At 40.3% G+C, this 25,064-nt stretch overlaps 1 protein-coding gene across 1 annotated transcript in view; it reads left to right on the top strand.

Moving 5' to 3' along the window:
• The window catches only part of ASCC3 (activating signal cointegrator 1 complex subunit 3), a 204,620-nt gene that overhangs the window by 19,802 nt on the left and 159,754 nt on the right, over window positions 1-25,064 (top strand). Inside the window, exons 5-8 of the mRNA XM_081856656.1 lie at window positions 4,395-4,515; window positions 5,740-5,947; window positions 8,068-8,209; window positions 10,332-10,457. Coding sequence (XP_081712782.1) covers window positions 4,395-4,515; window positions 5,740-5,947; window positions 8,068-8,209; window positions 10,332-10,457 — 597 coding nt within the window. The remainder of the gene's footprint in view (window positions 1-4,394; window positions 4,516-5,739; window positions 5,948-8,067; window positions 8,210-10,331; window positions 10,458-25,064) is intronic.

Genomic DNA, 25,064 nt, shown 5'->3' with positions numbered 1-25,064 from the left:
CATGGCTGTTTTTTACTTTAATCTACTTTTAATCTGCTTTACAATTTACATTTAGCATTCTAAGCTTCTGGAATTAGGTTTAATGTAGATCAACATCATCAAGTAAAGAAATGTATTCTGGTAGGAATGTATCATTTATTTACGTTACATAGAATGCAAATTGTTTTAATACATGCCTATGTACAGTGTTTTTTTCTAATATCAGAAAAATGTATGAAAATCTAGCATGCGCTGTTGTTTATAACAGTGGGGAAATTGGGTTTTAATTGTCCCGAAGCAGATGCTTCCAAATCTTACTCTGCAGCCCACCTCTGCTCCCTGCTGGCAAGCTGCTCTCCAATAGCATCCAAAGCTTAGTTTCTAGATATTAGCTGGTGCCCTTTCTCTCCCTCTAGATGAATCAACATGCAATGTTCCCAAATGCCTTCCAGCTGCTGCCTTTCTTCCTAGTTGAAACAGAACCAAAGGTTTACTTGGAGCGTTCGTATTGCAGCTGCTTTTTGTCCTACCATGAGCAAAGCTTCTGATCCACTATATAATCAATTGGTTTCTTCTGAAATGGTGGTGGCGGCATTTATAACAAAACTGACACTAAAATTAGGGTCTTGAAAAACGACATTTTTTTGCAAAAATAAGTAGAAGATTTTTTAAAGTTTATAACCTATATCTGTAAGTCACCAAAAGTTAATATTAATAGCAAAACTGAGTTTTGTTTTGTTTTTTGTGGAGGAAAAAGTATCTATTAATAAACTAATAAACTATTAATAAACTAACTATTAATCATCTGTGCAATGAAGGCTATGCTTCGTTTTATCCATTTTACTTCAGTTTTGGTGCACATGCACTGTTGAACTGGAGTGTGTTGATATCAGTAACAACATCGTCATCGTCGTTTAGTCGTGTCCAACTCTTCATGACCCCATGGACCAGAGCACGCCAGGCACTCCTGTCTTCCACTGCCTCCCACAGTTTGGTCAAACTCATGCTGGTAGCTTCGAGAACACTATCCAACCATCTCATCCTTTGTCGTCCCCTTCTCCTTGTGCCCTCAATCTTTCCCAACATCAGGGCCTTTTCCAGGGAGTCTTCTCTTCTCATGAGGTGGCCAAAGTATTGGAGCTTCAGCTTCAGGATCTGTCCCTCCAGTGAGCATTTAGGGCTGATTTCCTTAAGAATGGATATGTTTGATCTTCTTGCAGTCCATGGGACTCTCAAGAGTCTCCTCCAGCACCATAATTCAAAAGCATCAATTCTTTGGCGATCAGACTTCTTTATGGTCCAGCTCTCATTTCCATACATCATTACTGGAAAAACCATGGCTTTAACTATACGGACCTTTGTTGGCAAGGTGATGTCTCTGCTTTTTAAGGTGCTGTCTAGGTTTGTCATTGCTTTTCTCCCAAGAAGCAGGCGTCTTTTAATTTCGTGGCTGCTGTCACCATCTGCAGTGATCATGGAGCCCAAGAAAGTAAAATCTCTCACTGCCTCCATTTCTTCTCCTTCTATTTGCCAGGAGGTGATGGGCCCAGTGGCCATGATCTTCGTTTTTTTTATGTTGAGCTTCAGACCATATTTTGCGCTCTCCTCTTTCACCCTCATTAAAAGGTTCTTTAATTCCTCCTCACTTTAATTCCTCCTCACAGTAACAACATAGTTCAACATAATCACAATCCTTCAGAAACCTACTCTCGACTTCAGTTTCATTGTTGACTTGTGTGGACCGAACAGAAGTAGAGCTTTCCCCCTCAGACATGAAGTGTCTCCTTTTGGTATTTTCATTCATGTGTTGAAGACGCATGGGAGATCTAATGGGGGTGGTCCTTAATGATTTTAATAGTTCATTGTTGGACAGTGTCACAAGTAAAGCTATGGTATGTTATATCTGCTAGCAAAGTTGACAGGGGTCCACACATCTCATATGTCTAAGGAGCATGTGATCATCTTGCGGTTCAAACAACCTTACACAAACAGGTTGGAATTGGCAGCGTAGGATGCCGACATGTGTCATGTAATCTTAAAGCTTCTAGTAGGACATACCTTTTACAGTTGCTATGCTTACAAGTTCAGTCGTGCGTAGAAATCCTTTGGCACATATGACTGAGTCTGGAAATGCAGCACTTATTCTGGACCCTGTTTTGTGTTGTCTTCCTCATGTAGCATTCCACCACACCTTCCCATCTCACATGTGGCCATATAAGACCTATATCAACTGGCAGATCTCCACACATTACTTAGTAGCAAATGGGGTTGGGAATTTCAGTCTTTTAGTGGTTTGCTAGAACTGATGAAAATGGATGCAGATACAGTGGCTGAGATCCAAAGATCTGCTTTAGGTACACTCTTCCTTGTCTCTCCCCCCCCCCAGCAGACTTTCCTGCCATATGATGAGAAGCTGCTTTTTAAAGCCCCCAGGGTCTCAAAAGTGGTTTGCTGGTTGCTGTTTGAAAAATAAAAGCTCAAAGATTTTTTGAGCATGCTGTGCTTTAGATCCTGATATATTTTCTTATATAAAATACAGTTGCTGTAGATGAGGGATAGCCAATATAGCACCCTCCAGATGTTACATTTGGCGCTTGACCACGCTGGCTAGGGCAGATGGAAGTTGGAAGTCTGAATAGCATATGGCGGCTGCTGAATTGGCTTTTCCTGATCTAGACATCTGCCTATGGCCAGGAAGGTGATTTTCATATGCCATGGAAGGAATAATATCCAATGGTGTTCAGTATACAGGCGATGCAGTATAAAGGCAATAATTTCTCTTGTTTCTGAAAATGATTCTACCTATGTCACTTCATTCCAAACTTATCAAAATAGTGTCATGGTACTATTAATAATTACAGCTTTACTGGGAGGGTTGCTTCATTTTGAAATGCGTAGTTCACGAGATTACTGTGATTCACTGGAGTTTTGATAGTGGAGTATCACAGCTTAACAATCTTAATTAATGTTAATCATACATTTTCCGACATGTTGCACAAAGGATTTCCTTGCCTCTGTTTGTGTGAAAGGAGTGAAGGCTGTGGCAACTTTGCAGTATTGGAACAATCACTTCATTTGTGAAAGCCTGATCCATATGTGTCCTTTTATGTATGAAAAGGCAGTGTCAGTAATGGAAAAGGTAAAGGAAACCTTTATGTTTCCTTTTTTAGGTGTAAATTTAACGTATTAAGTATGAATGTGCCCAATGTATATGTTTGGCAACCCTCAGTTTATAAGTAGAATCATAAAATTGTAGAGTTGGAAGGGACCACGAGGATAATGTAGTTCAACTCACTGCCGTGTAGAAATATTTTGCCCAATGTTGGGTTCAAACCGACAATCCTGGGATAGAGTCTCATGCTCTACTTCCCTCAGATCAGTTGACTTGTTACCAGGGATCAATTACCATTACTTCCATATAAATAGCCTGATTTAACTGAGAGGGGTTGTTGGCTGATCCTATGGGACATGTGCATGGTCGGGGGGGGGGGGGAGGATTTCCTAGTAGTCTCCAGGCATTTTGTAATGTTTTATGTGGAAGCTGGTGTGTTATATCTGGACATCACAATCACCCTCTGCAAAGGTCTGCTGCCATTTGCTAGTGGAATTTCCATTCTCCCTGCTCTGCTTGTTGAGTGCTCCTGTGGTCAGAAAAGGGAGGTGATTTTCACTGGTTTCCTCCCTACCTCCCCCCTGTTCCACCTTCTACAGCTTTCTGGAGGTTTTGTCAATCCTCTGCAGAACATTTGGGGTGGTGGGATTGGTGAAAAATTCCCCACTCTTTACCTGCAGGAATGTGTAGTAAATGGGGTTCAACTCTGAATCTGGCCTTATGCTTTTAGCTATACTGGAAAGCTGTGTGTGTGTGTTTGTGTGTGTGCGCGCTACTCGTTAAGTCTGGATTACCATTTATACATTACAGATCAACTGTTCTGCCAACAGAACTGATATTGTGTCAAGAAAGTCTCTTTTTTTTAATGCCTTGATTGATCTGGACTCATCTCCCAGCACTAATCAAAAAACTAGTGTGAACTTGGGCTTCCATGTGTGAATCATCTTTTGGATTGGATTCTGCATAATATCCCTCGTAAGCAGTCAGTTTTGTCAGTGCTGAGAGCAGCCGCCATCTGCATACTTGCTGCTTGATAGCATGTTGAATCTATTTGTGTAAATGGACAGAAACTTTCACTCCTCAAAATCAGCTCTTGGGGGGCATCCTTCAATGCAGCCGCAGAAGTATCCTCCACACACAGCAGCAGTATATGTGATAATGGGTCGTGGGAGCTCCACATGTTCTTAGCATTCTTGATCACAGCTTAGTGCCTGGAAGTTGTGAACAAGTACAATTCTGTAATGTATATTTCATCCAATAATTGATAATACTAAGACAATGGCTTTTCCTTCCATTTCTTTAGTTGTTTGAGCTGCTAGGACCTGAGGGATTTGAACTCATAGAGAAACTCCTGCAGAACAGATCAACAATTGTGGAGAGATCTTTCTCGGGACCAAATGATTATAAGCTGCAGGCTCTGCAAGGTAAAGTAATAGAACACAGGGTTTTTACTAGTTGCATGGTTTAATTTTGGTTAAAAACTTAGCAACACCACTCACAGGGGAAAGAGGTGGTCATGGGTATGGATGGCATCCAGACATCCACCTTATTTTAGTGTGTATTTTTTAAAAAATAAACACATTTTCTAATTTGAAAAGCTGAATACAATAACTTGAGATCACAAATTTATTCTTCAATTTTCCCCCTTTTCCAAGTTCATAGTTTTAGTAATTTTTTTAAAAAAAACTTATCTGAAGGTCAGCAATTATTAGTGGGTTTGCTGTAACTTCACAGTTAAGGGTATATAGTTTCATAGTGAGGGAGAGTACACACAATCCCATCTCAGCTTAATAGGTTGAAACACGATGGAGCCTCTTCTCCCCTTGCATGAGCCTGAAAACTAGAAAGTCTCCCTGTAACTATAGTTTTAATAGTTTGAAAGAAATAGAGAAACTATTATTGGCAAGCTTTGGAACGGGCTATTGGGAACAGACTGCTTTTAATGAAAGGGATGGTGCCATGCTGGTTTTTTGTTTTTGTAATTATCAGTATGTTTTTAATAAAGATATTCTAAATTTATTAAAGTCTAATTCTCATTTAATAATTGCTTTTTCTGTTGTTGTTTTTTGCTGCTTTAAGTCCCTTTGAGGGGAAAAGGTGGGGTATAAAGTAATATAACAACAACAACAACAACAACAACAACAACAACACCAAACCAAGATATTAAACCATGGTTGTCTTAATTTCCTAGTTTATTCTGAAGCTATTAATCATAGTTTCCTAGTTTTGATTAAACTAGGAATAGGAAGCCTTGCTGATTAGTTTGATGACTCCTGTAAATGAAGGAGTGAAGGGGCTGTGTATGCAGCCAAAAGGCTTGTTCTTATCTCAGTTTATTAAGCTAAGATTCAGTCATTCAACTGAGGTTGAATGTGTTGTGGAAAACAAGCTGGTTATACTGTATCCACCTCCTTCCTTACCCCAATGATAATTATTTCCCAGTATGGGAGGTGAACCGAATGTTTCAGAATGTGTCAAGTAACCTAACAATATTTTGGAAATCTAAAAGCATTCTCAAAAGAAAGCTCCCCCCCCCCAACTTTTAAAAATAATGTTCCAGGCTACTTATAAATTTAATAACTTTGCTAAAAGCTCACATAGCAGACAGCATGATGCTACAAATAGCTGTACTCTTTTCCATGTTGCAGAACAGTGCAGGAAGCTTGCTGGAGAAAACACTAAGCCCAACTATGGCTGTCAAGTAACAATTCAGTCCGAACAAGAGAAGCAGTTAATGAAACTATGTCGTCGTGAAGAAAAGCGGAATGCCCGGCGAGAAAAACGAACTGGGGAGGATGGAGACGTTTTTGTCGATGGAGGAATGTGCTTTGATCCGAAAGAGCTCCGCAGTCAAAGGTAATAAATGCCATCAATGGAAAAATGCTGTTCTTGTTAACTTTTAATGTATAGTAAGCGTTTGTTCCCTCATAGTGCATCTTTAGGGATTAGATAGACCTGACCTTCAGGGCATGTTTTATTACAACTACAGATTATTTTTGGTATGAAACAAAAGAGCAGTGATCTGCCTAATTACATTCTCCACAGTCTAACCCACACAGGTTAGAGGTAAAGATGCAAAAGGCACCCTATCATTCTTGGGTACTGTCCATTTAGTTTAAAACATAAAAGGTCTATATTCAACCGTCTGTCTCATCATTAGATCAGTCCTTTTTCACATTGCCATTGTATTATGGATGAGGAGTGGGGCGTGCAGAAAGCTTGATAAAAATATTTGTTTATTTCTAAAATAGGATGTATTTAGACAGGTACATTAGTGGAAGGAGAGTGGTAAGAGTGGATGATCCCTTCCAATAGTAAAGACTTTGCATCAGTGCAGAAAGGAATGGGAGCTGGAATGGCCCTCACTTTGCCCCTATATTTGTTGGAACCATCCCATTTTAGGGCTTGCACCACTGTGCTGCTGGGGGATATCTCTGGTGGCAGAGGATTGTCCTTGGCCACTAACTCTTGCTTGCTGGCGAGAGATGCTAGCTGGCTGTCAAAACACAGCTGCACTCTCTTCCTTGTTTAAGCTAAGCCTGCCTCTTGCTTGAAAATCACCTGAGCTTCCCTCCAGTCCAGCTGTGAGTGGAACAGCGGTTACCCTTGCCAGCTCCTTTTTCTTTGTTGAAGGAAGAACCTCCTCCCCTCTTTAAAAGATGTTGTCAGGCTTCCTGCGTATGCCAGAAAGCAAGTGGGGCATGTCCTTTAATGGGCAGGCTGCGTCCTTTACTCTGTACAAGTGGAGAATATAAAGGGTACGAGAAAGATGAGGTAGTGAGAGAAGGTGAGGAAATACAGTGGAGGAAGTGAGGGAGAAAGGTGTCAGGGGGGCAATGAAGGTTGGGCTACAATTAGAGACTCGTCAGGGAACAGTAAGGTGTGTAATAATAAAGCCAAAAGCTTTTTCTTCTTTCCATTGTTTTTTCTACTTCCCTTGCCCCTTCAACCTTTTCTCCAACCCCGTATGTACCCGTCTAGTGGAAATTTCTGGGCTATTCACCCTTTGATCACCACCTTAATTAAGACGAGCACTATTCATTATTTACTTCCTGAAGAGAGAGCTCTTGATTTGACCAGCATTTTACAATCTTCTTTTCCACCCAACTCCTCTCCTTGCACAGTGTTGGGTTTAGAATATTACATTTTGCTTACTTTTTACTCATCAGTATTTTGGTGCAAGTAACATTTTAGCTTAGATGCTATATGAGTGATAGGACTCCATCTTTCTCCACCGTAAAGTTTTATTGTCAATCTTGTTCTCCCATCTATAAAAGCTGCTCAGTGTATGAATTGGTCCAAGTTTCTTGCAGTCCTCCCGACTGGCTTTTTTGTGATTTGTCAGGGTCAACATTCAAAAAAATGTTCTTGGGAACTATTGTGCCTTTGCCTGATATACCAGGAGTGAATCACCCATCGGCATGGAATGCTGGCTGATGGGGGTGGGGGCAGGAACAAAAAACAAGAGGGGAAATGGAATGGTGTATCCTGCAGGAGGGCATAAATGGCTGCTAGTCCTACCTACTGTAACATTTTGTTTCAGGTCACACTTGTTCTCTTTCGAATATTTATTTTGAAGCTGAATTTGCATGGTGGGAGGAAGGTTCCATGTGAATTTGCCTAAGCAGTCAGCTTTGGGTGTTAGTCTCCTTTGTAGAAAGCCAAATTTAATTGAAACTTCAGGCTGTATACCTACTTAAAAAGAAAAAGAAAAGATGGAAAACCAGTAGATAATTAAAAAAACACTCCCAAACAGGCTGTGAAAAGTTATTCTATATTGATATGTTTACTGAATTAAAAAGCAACTGGGAGAAATTTCATAGTTCCTGTGTGTTTCAATAGGAGGTTCATTCATTTTATAATACAGGTTTGCTCAAGTAAAAGGTGTTTCTAACAACTGTAATACACGTAAATGTTTTGCTGAGTTTGCATAATATAACCTCTTGATTATAATGTGGTTTATTTTGTGATTACAGAGAACAAGCGCTTTTGAACGCCCGCACAATGCCAGTGCTGGGCAGACAGCGAGACACAGAATTTGAAAAAATTCATTACCCTCACGTTTACGACTCTCAAGCTGAAGCTAGGAGAACCTCAGCATTTATTGGAGGATCAAAGGTATGCTTTGGGTGTTTGTTTTAAATTCTGCATTTGAGGGAGTATGAAACTTGTTTAAAACCATTTGTATATTAAAAAGAAACACATTTTCCACTCAAAGGAGGCAATAATTTGTCTTCACGTTGATTTAATAATATTTCCCCCTACTCAATGAACACTTGCATGTTTGGTAATCTTGGTGACAGCCAGAAGTCACTTATTCCAGAGAGATCCTGCTGAATTCATTGCCATTAGTTCCACTAAAGTGGTTTTGAGGTCTTGGCAGCCTCTGCCATACTCAGCTGTTTTTCTTGGAATATTGAAAGTGGAACAATCCTCTTAAGGACTATTGGTGGGATTATATATACAATGGACCACCCAGCAGTTAAAGACATTGCTACCAGCTTTCACATTATGGTTGTGAATTAAAGTTGTTCCTGAGTGGAGCTGGTTTTGGTGGCTCTCAGGTTACAGCATTTCAAGTCTTTCCCAGCTGAAACAGTGCAGAATGCATTTGTCCTCCAAATCCAGCCTTTGGATTTAGAGCTCCATGTTAATTAGAAACAAGTGCTGTTCTGTAGCTCCTAGCCATGGGTAAGAGATCGGGCAAGTGTCCCATGCTCACACTTTCTCTCCTTTGATTTTGCATGTGATTTTATGCCATACCATCTGCTTCAGTACAGGTGTGATTGGCTTTTAGGTAGAGTTTGAAAACACATCTGCAAACCTTGCTTAAAGGGTTGGTAGAGAAATTTTTCTGGCTGTGAAATTTTGTTGGCATTACAATGGGGGGCAGGGGAAAAGTTGTGGGGGGAGGAGAGAGAAGGATATGAGGGAGTGTGAAACCTACAGCATGCCTCCAAATGTGGTTTGAAAGAGAGAGAGAGAAAACACAAAACAACTCAAGAGCAGCCCAGCTGGATCAGATCAGTGGCCCATGTATCCCAGCATCCTGTTATCACAGTGGCAAACCAGATACTTCTGGGAAGCCCCTAAGCAGGATCTGAGCACAACAGTTCACTTTGCACATGCGATATCCAGCAACTGACATTCAAAGGCGTAGAGCATCAGCCAGTAGTGATGGAACAAAACCATCATGGTTAGTAAGCAGTGGTAGCCTTTTCCTTCTCAAATTCCTCTTTCAGCACCATCTAAGAGAAGGTACTATGAAACAGGACATGCAGGTGATCTAGGACTTTGTGCTTTGAAATAGACTTCTCTGTAAATAAATAAGCCCATGGCAATATTTTTAAAGTAGTGGTCATTTTAATGAAAGATGCTTACTGATTCTGTACCTTTTCCTTTGTGGCACAGAACATGTCCACCAGTAGCTTGAATTAAGTAATATGAAATTTTTGTAGTTCAAGCTCTTTTCCTAACAGAATTAATAAATCTGGTTAGCTTAACTGGTCACTACCACCCAAAATGCAAGCGTTTAAAACATGTATTGCAACCGCTTTGAAGGTGTGTGGTTTTTTACAGTCAAGCGGTATATATATTTCATGAAATAAACAGCAAGAAACAAAATACCTTGCGGATGCACATTTTTTTGTAATCATCAGTATGACTTTCTCCAAACCACTTACTCAGTTTCTGGGCTGCTTACACATTTTTTACCGCTTGGAAAGTAACTTCACTTTGTATTTCTACATTCCAAGAGGATATCTTTAATCAAGATTAAATCAAATTATAAGCAGAAGCCTTTCTCTGGAATTAATACAATTGAAGTAATGAAATAAATAACAGCATACAGATTCAATTTTACCATGATTTCCATAAAGATTTAATTGATGTTCTATATAGATTTTTGATCTCTCTCTTTCTTCTAGAAGGCTTACTTTGAAATCTTCATGTAAAACTGGGTTGTTGTTGTTGTTGTTTATTTGGAAAACCCCCAAATAATCCCCTAAAGCTCACTAAAATCTGTAGTGGAGATGGGACTGATTTTCCCCCATGGAATTCCAGGAACTTGTTTTGCTTAGTTTTTGCTACTTTGTGCTTTTTGATGCTAGCTGTGTTATTTCCGGACTCTGTTCAAACTGATTTTTACCTGTTTGTGGAAGGGAATCAAAACATTATTTATTCAGCTAATTATTTTTAAGTTGTTTCCCCCCCTTTCTTTTCTCCTGCTTAATTTTCACAGATGCTTCTGCCAGAAGGTATTGAGAGAGAAAATAACAAAATGTATGAAGAAGTAAAGATCCCTCACACCGAACCGATGCCTATTGGTTTGGAGGAAAAACCAGTTTACATTAACGATTTGGATGAGGTGAGTAAAACTTAACTTTTGTGGTGTGCTATGGAACATGTATACAAACTTTTGTTCCATTGTATCAGTATATAATCAGGCGTGTTTGAAAGAAAAAGATAAATTCAGTTTTTGTGTGGTTTAATATTGATATCAGGTTGGATCAAGGATTGTTTTGGATAAGCTGCATGTCACTGAGCACCCCACCCCATTCCACCCCCATTCCCCATCCCACCCCACATCTCTCACTGTCAGCACTCAACAGTGGATTTTTTGCAGGCACAGAAGGTTGCAGTGGGGACGAAAGGGCAAGAAGGCCCCATTGTGCATGCCAAATTTTCTTTGAACTTCTCTTGATTCAAGCCATAGTGTTCTCACATGTTCTAACACTTTACAGCATGCCATAAGTAGAAAAAAGACAAATGCTTGCTTTTATTGGGTGGGGTGGCAAAGGCGGTAGAAGATCAAATCCAAGATCACTCTGGTCAGTGACCGAAATAAATCAATTCATTCATTCAAGATGGAAGAAACAGGAAGAGAATATAGTAATTATTTATAGACCGTAATTTTGTTATCTTTAGTTGAAAACTTGATAATGTAATCTGCCTTAACCCTCTGTCAATACATAATCTTTAATCGGTCTGGATGCGGGTGTCTGTGTGTCAAATGCATGCTACAAAAACCAGAAAATTAAATTATTTCAAGGGTAGGTAATAAGCATGACATAATGTGCAAGTTAAAGAATTATGCCTTCATTGAGAATTTTCTTTTTTCCAGCAATGCACCATAGTTGCAAATAAGAAATTTGGGTTGGCAATACCCCACAATGTAAAGTATAAACGACTACAAAAACATACATAAAATAGTTATGATGAAAAAGGCAGGTTTTTCACAAGGAGGTTTTAACTGGAGGTGGGGGCACAGAGATTAATTTTGTTTGTAAAAAGGCTTTGTAAACCCGTGGGATACTGTTGACCCCTGATACTGTTGGTCGAGATATTAAGGGATTTGTCTGTTGGGAAAATAAACAGTTTCCCCTCTGTGCTCCTTTGCTGCAAGAAATGGCAATAAGTGGTTCTGGTTTAAGTATTTGTAGACATGAATTAACTAGCAAGCTACATTTTGGACAGTTTCTTTGACACCTAGCACCTTATGTGTATAGTTTTTGAGTTTCTTTTTTCATTTCACTAGTACTAAAACTAGTGAAGAATGAATCTAGCTGTAAGAATAAATCTAGATTTTCCTCAAGATTAGGGATGGTGAGGCTGGATTGCTACATGGTGGGATGTTGAGAACATGAAGTTATGAAGTGAGCCACAGAAAAGTATAATATTGGGGGGGGGTACATTTGAACTCCAGCTGTTTGTGAGACACTACAAGCTAGTCTTAAGAGGCAGAGATGTAACCAAGACAACCACTGGACAGGAATTTAAATCCTTTTCTCTCTGATTCAGGTCATACACTTCTTTTTTTCTACATACCTCTCTTCTTATTGCACTAATTATGCAATAATACAGAATGTTTGATGTGGACTCTTTCTAGCATTAGCTTTTGGGCATCATCCAGCAAATGTTTAGCACTTTGGGCTCTCTGATTTCACTTAGGAAAGCACAAGTGCTTAATTTTGGTTACACAATGCCCAGTAGGTGGTAAAAGGACATCTGTCAACTAGTTTTCAATAGATTCCAATGGCAGATGGAAAACTGAAATGATATGCCATAAGCCTTCAGAGCTAAAGGAGGTACATTATTGTACTTGTGACCTTTTCCTCTACGCTTCTCCCAACATTTTTATCCAGTGGAACATAGTCGTGTAAGCTGCTTGGTAGAAGTTGAGCTGGGATTTTTAGTACCCATTGCAGGATTTCATACTTTGGCAGAGTGCATCTCTCTTTTGAAAATTACATGTGATTTTGAAGTATTAGCATCATAGTAATTAAAAGGATGACCTTCACACATTTTGCTTAAAACTCAAAGGGTCCCTAGAAATATGCATGCGGTTGGATAACAGTTAATCTATAATGTTTTGAAACTTGTGGCTTCCAGTCCAGCCTGCCTTGAAGGCAGTCCCCACGACAGTGGGGGATCAGCAGACTAAAAAGAAAAATGGTTCAGTTTGCTAAACTTTCCCATATAAAATGCTTACTTTATGCATCCCTGAAGTGTGTGCTTTTAAGGTATTAAAATCTTGCTGCTTACTTGGGACAAAGAGAAGTTTTTTCTTTTCCTTTGCTGACCAAGTGAATGGTGGCCTGCCCTTCCTTCCACCGGTAATTTATGCTGCTTTTACAGGCCTAGTATTTGCCAGCCTGACAAAGCAGTGCAGAGCCCATGCTGCTGTTTCTCTGACATTTTTCCAGAGCATACTGCTGATACAATTATTATTATTATTATTATTATTATTATTATTATTATTATTATTTATTTAATTTGTACATACATACATACCCCGCCCATCTGGCTGGGCTTCACCAGCCACTCTGGGCGGCTTCCCCCCAAAAAATTAAAATACTGTAATACGTCAAACATTAACAGTTTCCCTAAACAGGGCTGCCTTCAGATGTCTTCTAAAAGTCTGGTAGTTGTTGTTCTATTTGACATCTGGTGGGAGGGTGTTCCACAGGGAGGGCGCCACTACCGAGAAGGCCCTCTGCCTGTTCCCTGTAACTTAGCTTCTCGCAATGAGGGAACCGCCAGAAGGCCCTCGGTGCTGGACCTCAGTGTCCGGGTAGAACGATGGGGGTGGAGACACTCCTTCAGGTATACTGGACCGAGGCCATTTAGGGCTTTAAAGGTCAGCACCAACACTTTGAAATGTGCTCGGAAACGTACTGGGATATGAAAGAAAGAGGTACTGTCAAGACTAGTCCTATTTCCTGTTGGGTAGGATAGCCAAGACTGGTTGTGTGGTAGTCTTTCTTAGCCTAATGCAAAGGTTTGCAGTGGTTTATCCTGGACTGGCCAAACTGCTGTGATGCTATTATGCCTTCCGCTATGCTCTTTCTTCCTCAAAAACAGAACGCTGTTGTGGTGCAAGCAAGGAGCCGGCAGGCAGAGGGTGATGTGTAGCATTGGAATGGGAGTGCGTAGGCCAGCGTTTTGAAACTATTTACAGGGCTGCGATACAAGGTTAAACCTGTTCTCTTCACCGCTCTTCTAAGGTTAAAGAAAGGCTTACCTAACACATCCATGTTGCTGATGAATGGCTCTACTGTTACCTAAAGTGGATGGCTGTGATAGGATTTATTTCCTTGTTTCATGTCATTTCCATTTTCTTTCACTTGCTGTAATTAATCGATGGCCTAAATATAAAAAAGTACATATTTTTCTTTGCATAATGGTTAGGAATGATTACAAAATCAATACCCATTTTCTTTCCATAATGTTTTCTTGCTTTTATGGTTTTAGTTAATAAGCAGGGCTGGTTGAAGGCAGACATATTAATGTATAAATTTTACTTTTGACGTCACCCTTCAGGATGTTTTGACTGTTTCTTAGGTTCCCTTGAAGAATGAGGTCAATCATTATTGTTTTTTAGATATTTCATGAAAGCTTGACAGTAACTGATGTCTTTTGAAGAATATTGTTGCAATGTGTGCAGCCATAACAACATTCTGCAGCAAAACAAGCAGGAGGGGATAGGAGTGAGAGTGTACATTTCTTCTACCACTATTTTAATAACATGGAAATCCTTACTATTGGGAGTAACCAGTGCTCTGTCTGTCTGGTATTGGAAGAAATCCATTGGCATAACAGGGCAAGGAGGCAAGCTTTGATTCCCCTGCCTCCTGCATACCTCCACATCCCCTTAAAACTGTTCTGATGACAAAAGGATCGCTGTTTGAAAGGTGCATATTGTGCACTAGAGAAGTTCCTGAGATAACTGAACACTATCACTTTTTGGTATGGCAGGACTACTTGATTTTGAAAATGCAGAACAAGTTATTGTTTGAGGAGGGTAACGGGAAGGATGGGGTGTATTTATATATAGCAGTCATTTATATAACCATGTACATTATTAAGACGTGAAAATTTTAAAATGCTATTTATGCATCTTTTAAGAGCTGTCCGGATAGCATAAAATCCAGCTTTAATGACCTTCATTTTTGCTCAGATATTCTGATGTAATATAGTAATTTATCTTCTTCCTCTTTTGAAGTCGTGCTATTTTTTCCTTCTGCCTAGACGTATTGGGGCCACATTTCTGAAATGTTTATAAAAGCAAGTTTTGAAAATAGTTGGTAGGCATTATTCTTAGGCTGATTATCTTCTGGCATGAACTTCCCAGGCATTTGGTTGCTAGCAAGTTGTTTGGCTGCAGCTAGCTGGGCTTTATCAGGCAGGTGGTTTCAATACTGGGTGAGACCCTATCACAGGACCACTTGCATTTATTTAGCAGGGGCTTACAGAGCCACTCTCCCCAGGATGGCTTCAGCTGCATGAAACCTTGAGCCACGCTGTGGGCCTATGCTTGCTCATTAATGCAAGATATGCCCAAGCCTTTTGCTCACACATACAGCCCATTCAGACCTCCTTATGGTGGTGAGCTGCAGTTTCAACAAGGAAATCTACATCATAACCAAGGTTTCCCATTTAGTCTTAACTGGAAAATTATACTTGTCAGTTTCAGTACAAGCCAGGAACTTAAACCAACTTCAAACCATGGCTTAAGAACTGGGCCAGTTGCATTTTCTAGCCCAGTCCAATATCCAGAATCCTGTGCTGATCAGTATGGGAGAAGTGAGGGGGTAAAGTTGGATTCAGGCACCTCCATTCCTTCCAAAGAGGGTTTCAGCATTCAAAAAACAAAAAAAATGTTTATAGACTGATGCATTTTGTTGGAATGGATGCAGTATCACTGTCTACAAGAATCATATACATTTGTATAGCAAGATGCACTTTATTAGAACAGTGCAATGAAAGAACAGTGAGTAGGGAGTTCATATTAACCAACAATACACCTTCACTTGCTGTCTAGGCATAATGTATTCATGAGAGCTATGCAGACATCTTGAAAAAAGTTAGTGTAGAAAATAGATGCTAAGTGTTGGTTCATGTGTTTATCTTTTTTAAAAAAAGAAAAAAATGTTTAATATCCTTTTAAAAATTTAAAACATACCTATAAAATCAGGGATTGGTGATGAAGGGACATGGCCATAAGACTCATGGGTATTGATTTTAATCACGGTATTAATTACCAAGTAGAAAGCTTCTATTTGCATTATTGATTGTAATCAATGCTCTCTATTTGTACATCAGTATTCCACGGTTTATTGTCCATTTGAATATGGCTCCCTCGCTCTCTTAGCTGTTCCTGTGTTAGTGTAACAAAAGGTGCAGTTACAAACAAGTAAAAATAAACATTTAGTTTGAAACTTTTTAGCTCAGAATGCATTGTAGCTCATCAAGCCTTGAGCTGGTCCAGAGACAAAATTGGACACAGAATATGTATCATGTAAACCAATGGGAAACTAGGGTGCTAGCTGGAGCGTCTCAAGCCATGCTGAAGCTGAAATGTATGTGGGAAATAGGGAGAGTTCTGGATTGAAGTGGTAATGGTGGTGAATTGCTAATAGTCTGAAGGGTTGGGCTTATGCAGGGATGAAGAACATGTGGCTTCAGATGTTGCTGCAGTACAACTCCATCCCCTATCATTGGCCAAACTGGCTGGGACTGATGGAAGCTGAAGTCCAACGAAAGAGTGCCCCTGATCAGAGGGTGAAATCCATGTTAATAAATGGAGGTACCCAGGACCAGCCCCAGAGATGCTCAAAATCACTGGACATAAATGTATTTTACCACCAGTAAATGAGGAATAAATATTCAGAATTCTTGGGACTCAAATACAGCTGTTAAAGCAAATGTCATGGAATTGCTAGAGTCAGTCCAATGTGTTTTGTTAAACTCCCAGTGTATCTTTGCTCCTCTTGTTCCTCATTCTACAACCTTCTTACTTGTTTCCTAGAACAGGAACATAGAAGCTGCCTTATACTGAGTCATACTCTTGATCCACCTAGTTCAGTATTGTCCACATTGAGCATGGGGAACCTGTGGCCTTCCATATGTGGCTGGATTTCAATTCCCGTCTGACCTAGCTAGCATGGCCAGTGGTCAGGAATGATGGGAACTGTAGTCGAACAACATATAGAGGGCCACAGGTTCTCCAACCCAGCTCTACACTGACCAGCAGTGGCTCTCCAAAGTTTTAGACAGGGGTCTTTTCTATCCCTACCTGAAAATGGCAGGAATTTAGTCAGGGATGTTTTGCATACTAAGGCTGTACTTCAGATTATAGCCATACATTTTCACCTTCACAAATTATATTTAATTTTGATTTTTAATTTGTTCTAGCTAAGAACAAAAATCCACACCTCATTTTTGTTCACGTTGAAAACAAGAACAGGAAAATGTTTGGTGAAATTAAAATGTACAGAGTTTTTCTCAGTTTTTCTAAAAGCAAGTGTTGTGTAACTTCTACTTCAGGAAACATGAAGTTTCTGCTTTGTTCCCATATAATTACTAGGAAACAACAGTGTTTGAACACTGTTATTAACTGGAGTTAAGATTTCTGTGTAGCACGCTTGATGAAAGTTATACAAACAGTAGAAACATTCTTAATTATTTTAAAGGTTTACATATTAAAAGTATGTTTTTTATAACAATAATGAACTGCCACCTTGTTGTTTCAGTCTTAGACATTAAGAACATATACATAATGTGCCCTAAAAAATTATAGATGATAATTATTAGGGAAACTATTCTTTTCCAGAACAGGCTGTAACGTCTGATAATATTTTAGGTACTTGGAGAATTTGCCTGTTAGAATGTTTCAAAGTATAAAACACACTTAAAATAGAAACAATGTTTACAGAGTTTACAGAGGAATTTTCTGGGTGTTTTTCTGTGGGGGGAAACAGGGTGGAATCTCTTTGGGGAGCTATCACATGTTGCTAAGCCCTATCAGCACATAGCAGCCAGGATGAGAGGTGGGAGACTTTATTTTTTTACCTTTTTGAGGGGGTGCGTCTTCTTCCATTGCAGTCAACTGAAAGAAATTAACTACACCACCTCCAGGACTGGCGTAGGTAGGGCCATTTTTGGGGATATGTCTGTGGAATGAAGTGGAGTTAGGATTCTGTGGGTCCTCAGCCAACTCCAAGATGTGCTTGTGGAGTTTTCCATAAGTATACCAGATGCTCTTCCCAAAAGGTCTCCCAGCCTTCTGTAGCAGATTCTGGTGAAGTGGGGTACTGTCAGGGGAAGAAAGGGGAAGTTCCATTTGTGCAAACAGAAGCCCATGTTGTAATTTGGATGCCACAACTTGATATCATCTATGACAGGGGTTGTCAACCTTTTTGATGCAGTGGGCACATTTCAGATTTTCAGAGTACAGTGGGATACAGTTACAAAATGGCTTCCAAGGGGGTTTGTCTTAGAACAAAATGGGTGTCAGGGGGACATGGTAGGACACAAAATTAGAGAAGGTACTGTCATGATGAAGCTTGTCCATATTTGTATTCCTATGTTCTTTGCCTGAAAGTAAATAGCTTGCATCAATATGAGATGTGCCTTTTACCAAGTCTCCACCCCCCAATTTTCCTTCTGTGTAAACTAATGTAATGGTACTAATTTTGTCAAATTATCAGCTTTAATACATTTTTGCTTTAATTTTGGCACAATAGATGATCTGCTTTGGGGCTGTGAGATTGAAATTAGGATACAAACAAACAAACAAACAAACACAAAGGTAACCATGTCAACCCATAAGGGGGGGACGACCAAAATACACATTAGGTAATATCGTTATCAGACCAACCAAAACGTCACAAAACGTACAGGTTTTCAAGTTTTTAAGGCAAAAAAAGTTTTCTTTGCTTGAATTTTCTCTCATGTTCTACCTTAAGATGCTTACAAAATACACACATATATGGCTTGAGGAACAGCCTTTTCTTTATGCCCGCCGCCTTATATTTTTTATTATTTAACCTGATGAAGAGTTATTGGGATCCTGAACGCTTACGTATAATTAGTTGCTTACTCTAGCTTGCTATTGCATGAGATAAAGAACAAGAAAAAAATAAGTGCACTCTAAAAAGTAGATGCTCACGACATTTGTGTTTCCCCCCCCCAGAAGAATGTTCTTTCCATTCTCTGTTGCCTCACTCCTACTTGACGGGTTAACGTTTATTATCTCTGTCAGCTATAATTACCCTTTAAAGTAGTGTGTGTTAGTTCTTCCCCTTTTTGTTAAATAGATATTGTAGCACCAAGCTTGAAGGAGGTGGTTTATCTCCCATCATAAGAGAACAAGCAAGTTAAATATGTACTCTGAAAATCATTATTCAGTACATGTGGAAATCTCTAAAGTGATAAGATTGTTAAGAGCTTTAATCGTGACTCATGCCTGAACAGCTGGAAGCTGTGCCATTAGTTAGTGCCTGTAGAGAAGGAAATTTCACTCACGGTCTTTCTCCTCAACCATTTTATTTCGCAGTAAATACACATTTGTTGAGCACACCTTCCAGCAGTTTGTGCTTCTGTTGCTGTGAAATCATGTTTTCCAAGAACTTAAAGTGCAGTAGGGTGAACCAGGTGCTCTTCTAGAGAGCACATTTGTTTTCTAATGTGACTGCAAGGCTGAGTGGAATATGGTTGGATGAGCATATCGGGCACCTGTTGAATATCTCTGTAGTTTAGTTATGGTTGACACAGAGTTAATCCCTGTGCATTCTCATGTTGTTAATTTCAAGCTGTTCAAAAGTAGGGAATACCAGCAAAGTTACCTCCTGCGACAGTGACCTGGCATTTTGTTGAATGGGTTGTTGAGCTTTTATCTCCTCCCACCCCAATGTAGCTTTAAACATTGTTTGGAAGCTGTGCACTCCACCTTGTTTAATAGCTCATTTGACTCATGAGAGTCTGTAATTTATTACTTTTAAACAGTTAAATTAAGAGATATAAAAGGGGGGAATAGTTAAAACAGCATGTAAAATAGCAGGCAGGCTAAAACAGTGCTAAAAACAGGCTCCAAATAAATTTACAGTGTTCCTCAGTTAAAAGGCCTGGGTTTTCACCTTGTGTCAACAACTCATAACGGGGTATTGTATAATCTAGATGTCTTGACAGAGAAGGCCAAATGGTCATTCTCTTTACCTTACTAGGTTGGGAAGAGTTTTTCCTGATCCGATGAGCCAACTAGTTCATATAGGAACAGGAAGTTCTAGAAGTATTCAGATCCGAAGTAAAATGTTATAGATTATCACCTATAAAGTGGAGGGAGAGCTCATGAAGCTGTTTTAGAATTGGTGACCATTGTTCTAAATTTCTTGTTGGTTAGGAGTGTTGGACCAATTGAAGCTTTTGACACGTCTTCAAAGGCAGTCTTAATCTACAGTGCATTGTAGTTTATTCTGAATGTTGCCCAAACACAGGTGACAGCGGTGTTCAACATCTTCACTGTCTACTTTGTGCATGGGATGAAGTACAGTGGTACTTTGGGTTACAAACACTTCGGATTACAGACCCTGCTAACCCGGAAGTAGTACCTTGGGTTAAGAACTTTCCTCAGGATGAGAACAGAAATCGCATGGTGGTGGCACAGCGATGGTAGCAAGAGGCCCCATTAGCTAAAGTGGTACCTCAGGTTAAGAACGGACCTCTGGAACAAATTAAGTTTGTAACCAGAGGTACCACTGTAGACAAATGGTGAATGAAAGCTCATGCCTCTGTAACTTGGTTAACTAAGGTACCACAGCGTTCTTTATTTTGTTCCCAAACGAAAGTAAATTTTGTTTAGTGGGGAAACATGAATACAGCAACATGCAAAAATAAAAGCAGTGGCCCAGTTTGCATTTCCCAGTAAACTATAGGTTAAAACAAAACTTGTTTGATGTGAATGAAGAGTGGAACCCCCAGGGCGCTGGTCCCACACTCTTGCTGTGCCTATGATGAAACATGCCAGAATCTGAACCTGAACTAGTGGTTTGTTTCATGTGTCCTGAGGTGTTAATACACATGTATTCATCTGTAGTTTATGAGCTTAAAGGAAGAGTTGTACTAATCCCCCAGTTCTTTGTTGCTGGTTTGTTTTTGCAATCCAAGTGCTTGGTTATTGGTGTAAATCTAAGGAAGAAGAGAGACAGGGATGCTGAGAGAAGCCTTTGGTCATGTCTTGTCACAGTGGCAAACGTGGGTGGGTGAATTTTTAAATTTGTTTGCATGGCCAAACATAGTCTTGCATTTGTTCTTTATATTCCAGTTTTAATTTGCCATCTTCACTCTGTACTTCACTTGATTTTTCTAACAAGTGGGTGTTGTTGCTTGTTGCAGTGGCACAGAGGAGAAACTAGGGTAGATCACTATTTTTGTAACACAAACAGCAGAACTGTTTTCATCTACAATAACAGGACCTGACAATGTTGGCTGTAGGCATAAGATTAGCTGGCAGGTGGCTAATTGGCTTTTCCTGTGTCCTGTCATGATCCAGAAGTGCAACTGCTCACCAGCCGAGCCTTTTCATCGAAAATGTGATGTTATGTTGCTGCCAGAATCAACAGTGGAATGAAGGAAATAAGCAGCTATTGGACACTTCATGGCTGACATTAAGGTCCCACAGAACCTTGTTCAAAGGAAATATGTATCGGACCACAGGGCTTTTGAGTTGGTTAATATATTATCAAATCCTCTCAATTATGTTCTTTACTGTAGCAGATCCAGGTTTAAATTGCTTCTTAGCTGCGGAATTCTGGAATAGGTGGATATTGTTGTGGTCCAGCAAAGAAATTTTTAGCTATTAGCAAATTTTGAACAATAGATTGGCTCTGGATTTTTTCAGAACATTTCAGCAGATCAACGGATGGTAAAAACAAATGCAACTCTGAGTAGAGGAACAATAAACTCCACAAACAGGCGAGCTCCTTGCATTCTGTGACCTCCAGGGATATAAGATTTAAACCCAATGCCTTTGAGGCACTAACCTAACGTACCACCACAGGTTAGCTGGCAACTAGGTATCAGTGAGATATTGTTCTATTCACTCCTTTGTATTTCCTATTCAAAGTGTGACTTGAAGGGACAAATACTTGAAGGGATAAAATATCTTACAACCATCATAAATCATCTTCCCAAAAACTATTTTAATAAGTGGATGTTACACAGCAATCTAGAATTCTGCTTCTAAACCTTTTAAAAGAGTCAACTCATAAGAACTGGCAGCATCATACCCATTAATCAATGCACAATTATACTGTCCCAATTTTTTTCCTTTAGCCATAAAAGTCCAAATGGTCAAGCTGTCCAGGGAAAGAACAAACTTAATGATAATTTTCAAGGCAAATCAAAGCCATGGCAAAGTTCAATTCTCTTCTCCATTTTACTTGTTTATATTATTTTGTTAGGTAAACATGTTGTTCAAGAGCAATTAATTCTTATCAAATCAAGCAAGAGTCATAAGTAGCAATGAATTTGGGAATACATGACAAGTGGGAAAGTTTTCATTGAGAAAGGGAAGCCATAATCAGATTAATGTCTAACTTTAAAAATATGCAAATTCCAGGTGTGAGGCTAGGAAATGCTTAAGTCTATTCCAACTCCCTGTTCTGGTCAGTCATGTGACCTAGGGTTCAAGTCTCAAAACTCAGGCCCATACTCACCTGCTGGGTTAGGTGTCAGTAGCCCTCTCAGAGGCTTCCGAACAGCGTTTGGATTGGGATAGCTTACATTAATGTAAGTTATGCTGGTTTCCAGTAGTTAGAATTGCTCTGTAAATTGGTTCAGGACAGACAAGAAATTTTATAACTGAGATGTAGAATTCTCTGGCATAAGGAGTTGAAATAGCTCCTGTTATAGTTAGATTTAAAAAATAAGTAGACATACCGTATTTTTCGTCCTATAGGACGCATTTTTCCCCTTCCAAAAATGAAGGGGAAATGTGTGTGCATCCTATGGGGCGAATACAGGTGCGCACCAACCCCTCTCACTCTCCAGGCTTCAGGAAGCTCTGCGCAACCCTAGGGAGCCTGGCGCAAAGCCGCGCCGGGCTCCTGAGGGTTGCGCGGAGCTGCCTGCACTCCGCGCAACCCTCCGAAGAATTTTTTTTCTTTATTTCCCCCCCCCCCTAAAAAAAACCTAGGTGCGTCCTATGGGGGCAGTGCGTCCTGTGGGGCGAAAAATACGGTATTCATCCCTCACAATGGAAAAGAATAACAACATTTTTACCTTTCAGCTTTTTGCATTTGCAGCATGATGACCCCTGCCTTTTCTTACACAGAAAACTAGTTCAGAACTACCAATTTGTCAGATCTGAGTTTGGCAATTCAGGTCGTTTTGAAACAGCTGCAAAGGCGCTGGCTAATTAAATGGGGTGCAGCAGAAAAAGCGAAATATTTTCTGGACTTCCACTAAACATTACTTTTTACCTCTTCCAGCTCCTGTAGCCATCCAGATACATTTATTGCATTGTGAGGGAAAGTGACTGGTGGAGGGGAGGGGATGGGGTTGCAGGGGGGAAGTGGTGAAATGGTTAACCCTTGCCTATTTTCCCATTGCTGCAAACTGATCAATTGCAAACAGGCAAGAATAGAGACTTGGGTTCGTGAGCAGTGATCTGCATCTGAAGGTGTGTTGCTCAAACAGACTATTCTTTAGGTTGTTTTCATAAATTGTGGTTCCTTCTCTTTCCTCATGCCTCTTAGAAGTACATGTTTGAAGAGCTTTCCAAGATCGCTTCATTTTTTCTGGGCTTTGATTTCTTGTTCCTGCCGTCTTTTAGGAGTAGTGACTTGACAGACTGCCAGCCCATCTTGAAAAATCTGTCGTTGCTCACTCCTACTACTTTTCCTCCTCTGCCTGGTGTAACCATTATTTTTTTAAAAAAAAAAATCAAAGCATGTCGGTAGCAATTCTTCTCCTGGAAACTGTTTCTGCCCTTCTCTTTTTCTTCTACACTTATGAATTGATCACACCTGGAATAGAAAACCTTAAGATAACTTTGACTTTTCACGTGGTGAGTTTCTGAGAACTGCTGTAGAAACAAAGGGAACACATTTTTCATTCCCAAGCCTGACCCCAGTTAGCATGATTATGAAATTGCTAAAAAATTTAGATTGCGTATATTAACACGCATAATCTTGCACAACAGCTGTAGAATACTTATACTAGGTGAAATAAATGATCTGTCTAGTTCAACATTCTCGTATCTGTGGCCAGCCTAATGTGCCAGGAAAGCTTGCATGCCCCCACATCTCTGTGCCCTGTTATCTGAGTGTCAGGAATATACTACGTGAATATATCCTTCATGAATTTACCATCTCATTTTTTTAAAAAAAAATGGGACATGGGTCACTCTGTGGGTTAAACCACAGAGCTTAGGGCTTGCTGATCAGAAGGTTGGCGGTTCGAATCCCCATGGCTGGGTGAGCTCCCGTTGCTTGGTTCCTGCTCCTGCCAACCTAGCAGTTCGAAAGCACGTCAAAGTGCAAGAAGATAAATAGGTACTTCTCCGGCGGGAAGGTAAACGGCATTTCCGTGCACTGCTCTGGTTCGCCAGAAGCGGCTTAGTCATGCTGGCCACATGACCTGGAAGCTGTATGCCAGCTCCCTCGGCCAATAAAGCGAGATGAGCACCGCAACCCCAGAGTCGGTCACGACTGGACCTAATGGTCAGGGGTCACTTTACCTTTACCTAAAAAAAATATCTATTGACGTAAGTGATGTGTTAATATTCTGTGGTAGTAGGTTTCATAGGTTTATTGTGCATTCCTGTGAGGAAATCTTAAAACTGCTTTGTTTTTGTTTTACTGTATAAAATGAAATAATAATTTCCATCCTCTCTGCTCCCTGTATACTTAAAAGTCCTGATGTTATTTGTACAGAAGATGCTTGATCCCCGTAATCATTTCAATTGCTTTTTAACATTTGCTTCTATTACTATACATTCCTGACTGTGGTGGGGAGCCTGTGGCCCACCACAGGTTGCTGAACCTCAGTTGTGATTGGTCCCAACTCCCATATCCATTGCCAGGGATGATGGGAATTGTATGCCAGCAGGAGCTGGAGGACCACAGGTTCCCCCTGCCCGCTTCAAACACAACTTGAGGCAACTTCTGGATGCACTGCTCTCACTTGAGGCTCAAGTAGCCTTGGTGGCATGGAGTGCCTTCCATTGGCTTCAACTTTTAGTCCAGCTATGTCCTATCTAGACAGGGATAGCCCGCTGCTCCAAGGATTCCCTGCCCGAGCTGCTTCAGGTCGTGGCGGATGTTCTCCTGGAGACACCTAGCTTGGTTGTCCTAGGGGATTTTAACATCCATGGCAACACGACCTTACAAGGGGCTGCTCGGGACTTCGTGGAAAGCATGGCCTCCATGGGGCTGTCCCTGAATAAGTCTGGCCCAACCCATAGCCGCGGACATGCCTTGGACCAGGTGTTTACCTCTATGGATGTTGGTGATCTGACACTAGAATCATAGAATCATAGAATCATAGAGTTGGAAGAGACCACAAGGGCCATCGAGTCCAACCCCCTGCCAAGCAGGAAACACCATCAGAGCACTCCTGACATATGGTTGTCAAGCCTCTGCTTAAAGACCTCCAAAGAAGGAGACTCCACCACACTCCTTGGCAGCAAATT

The sequence above is a fragment of the Podarcis erhardii genome (assembly GCF_964252035.2).
Source record: "Podarcis erhardii genome assembly, chromosome: 3".
Taxonomy (NCBI): domain Eukaryota; kingdom Metazoa; phylum Chordata; class Lepidosauria; order Squamata; family Lacertidae; genus Podarcis; species Podarcis erhardii.
Note: the sequence above shows the minus strand (reverse complement) of the source record. Positions and strands in the feature narration are given on the sequence as shown.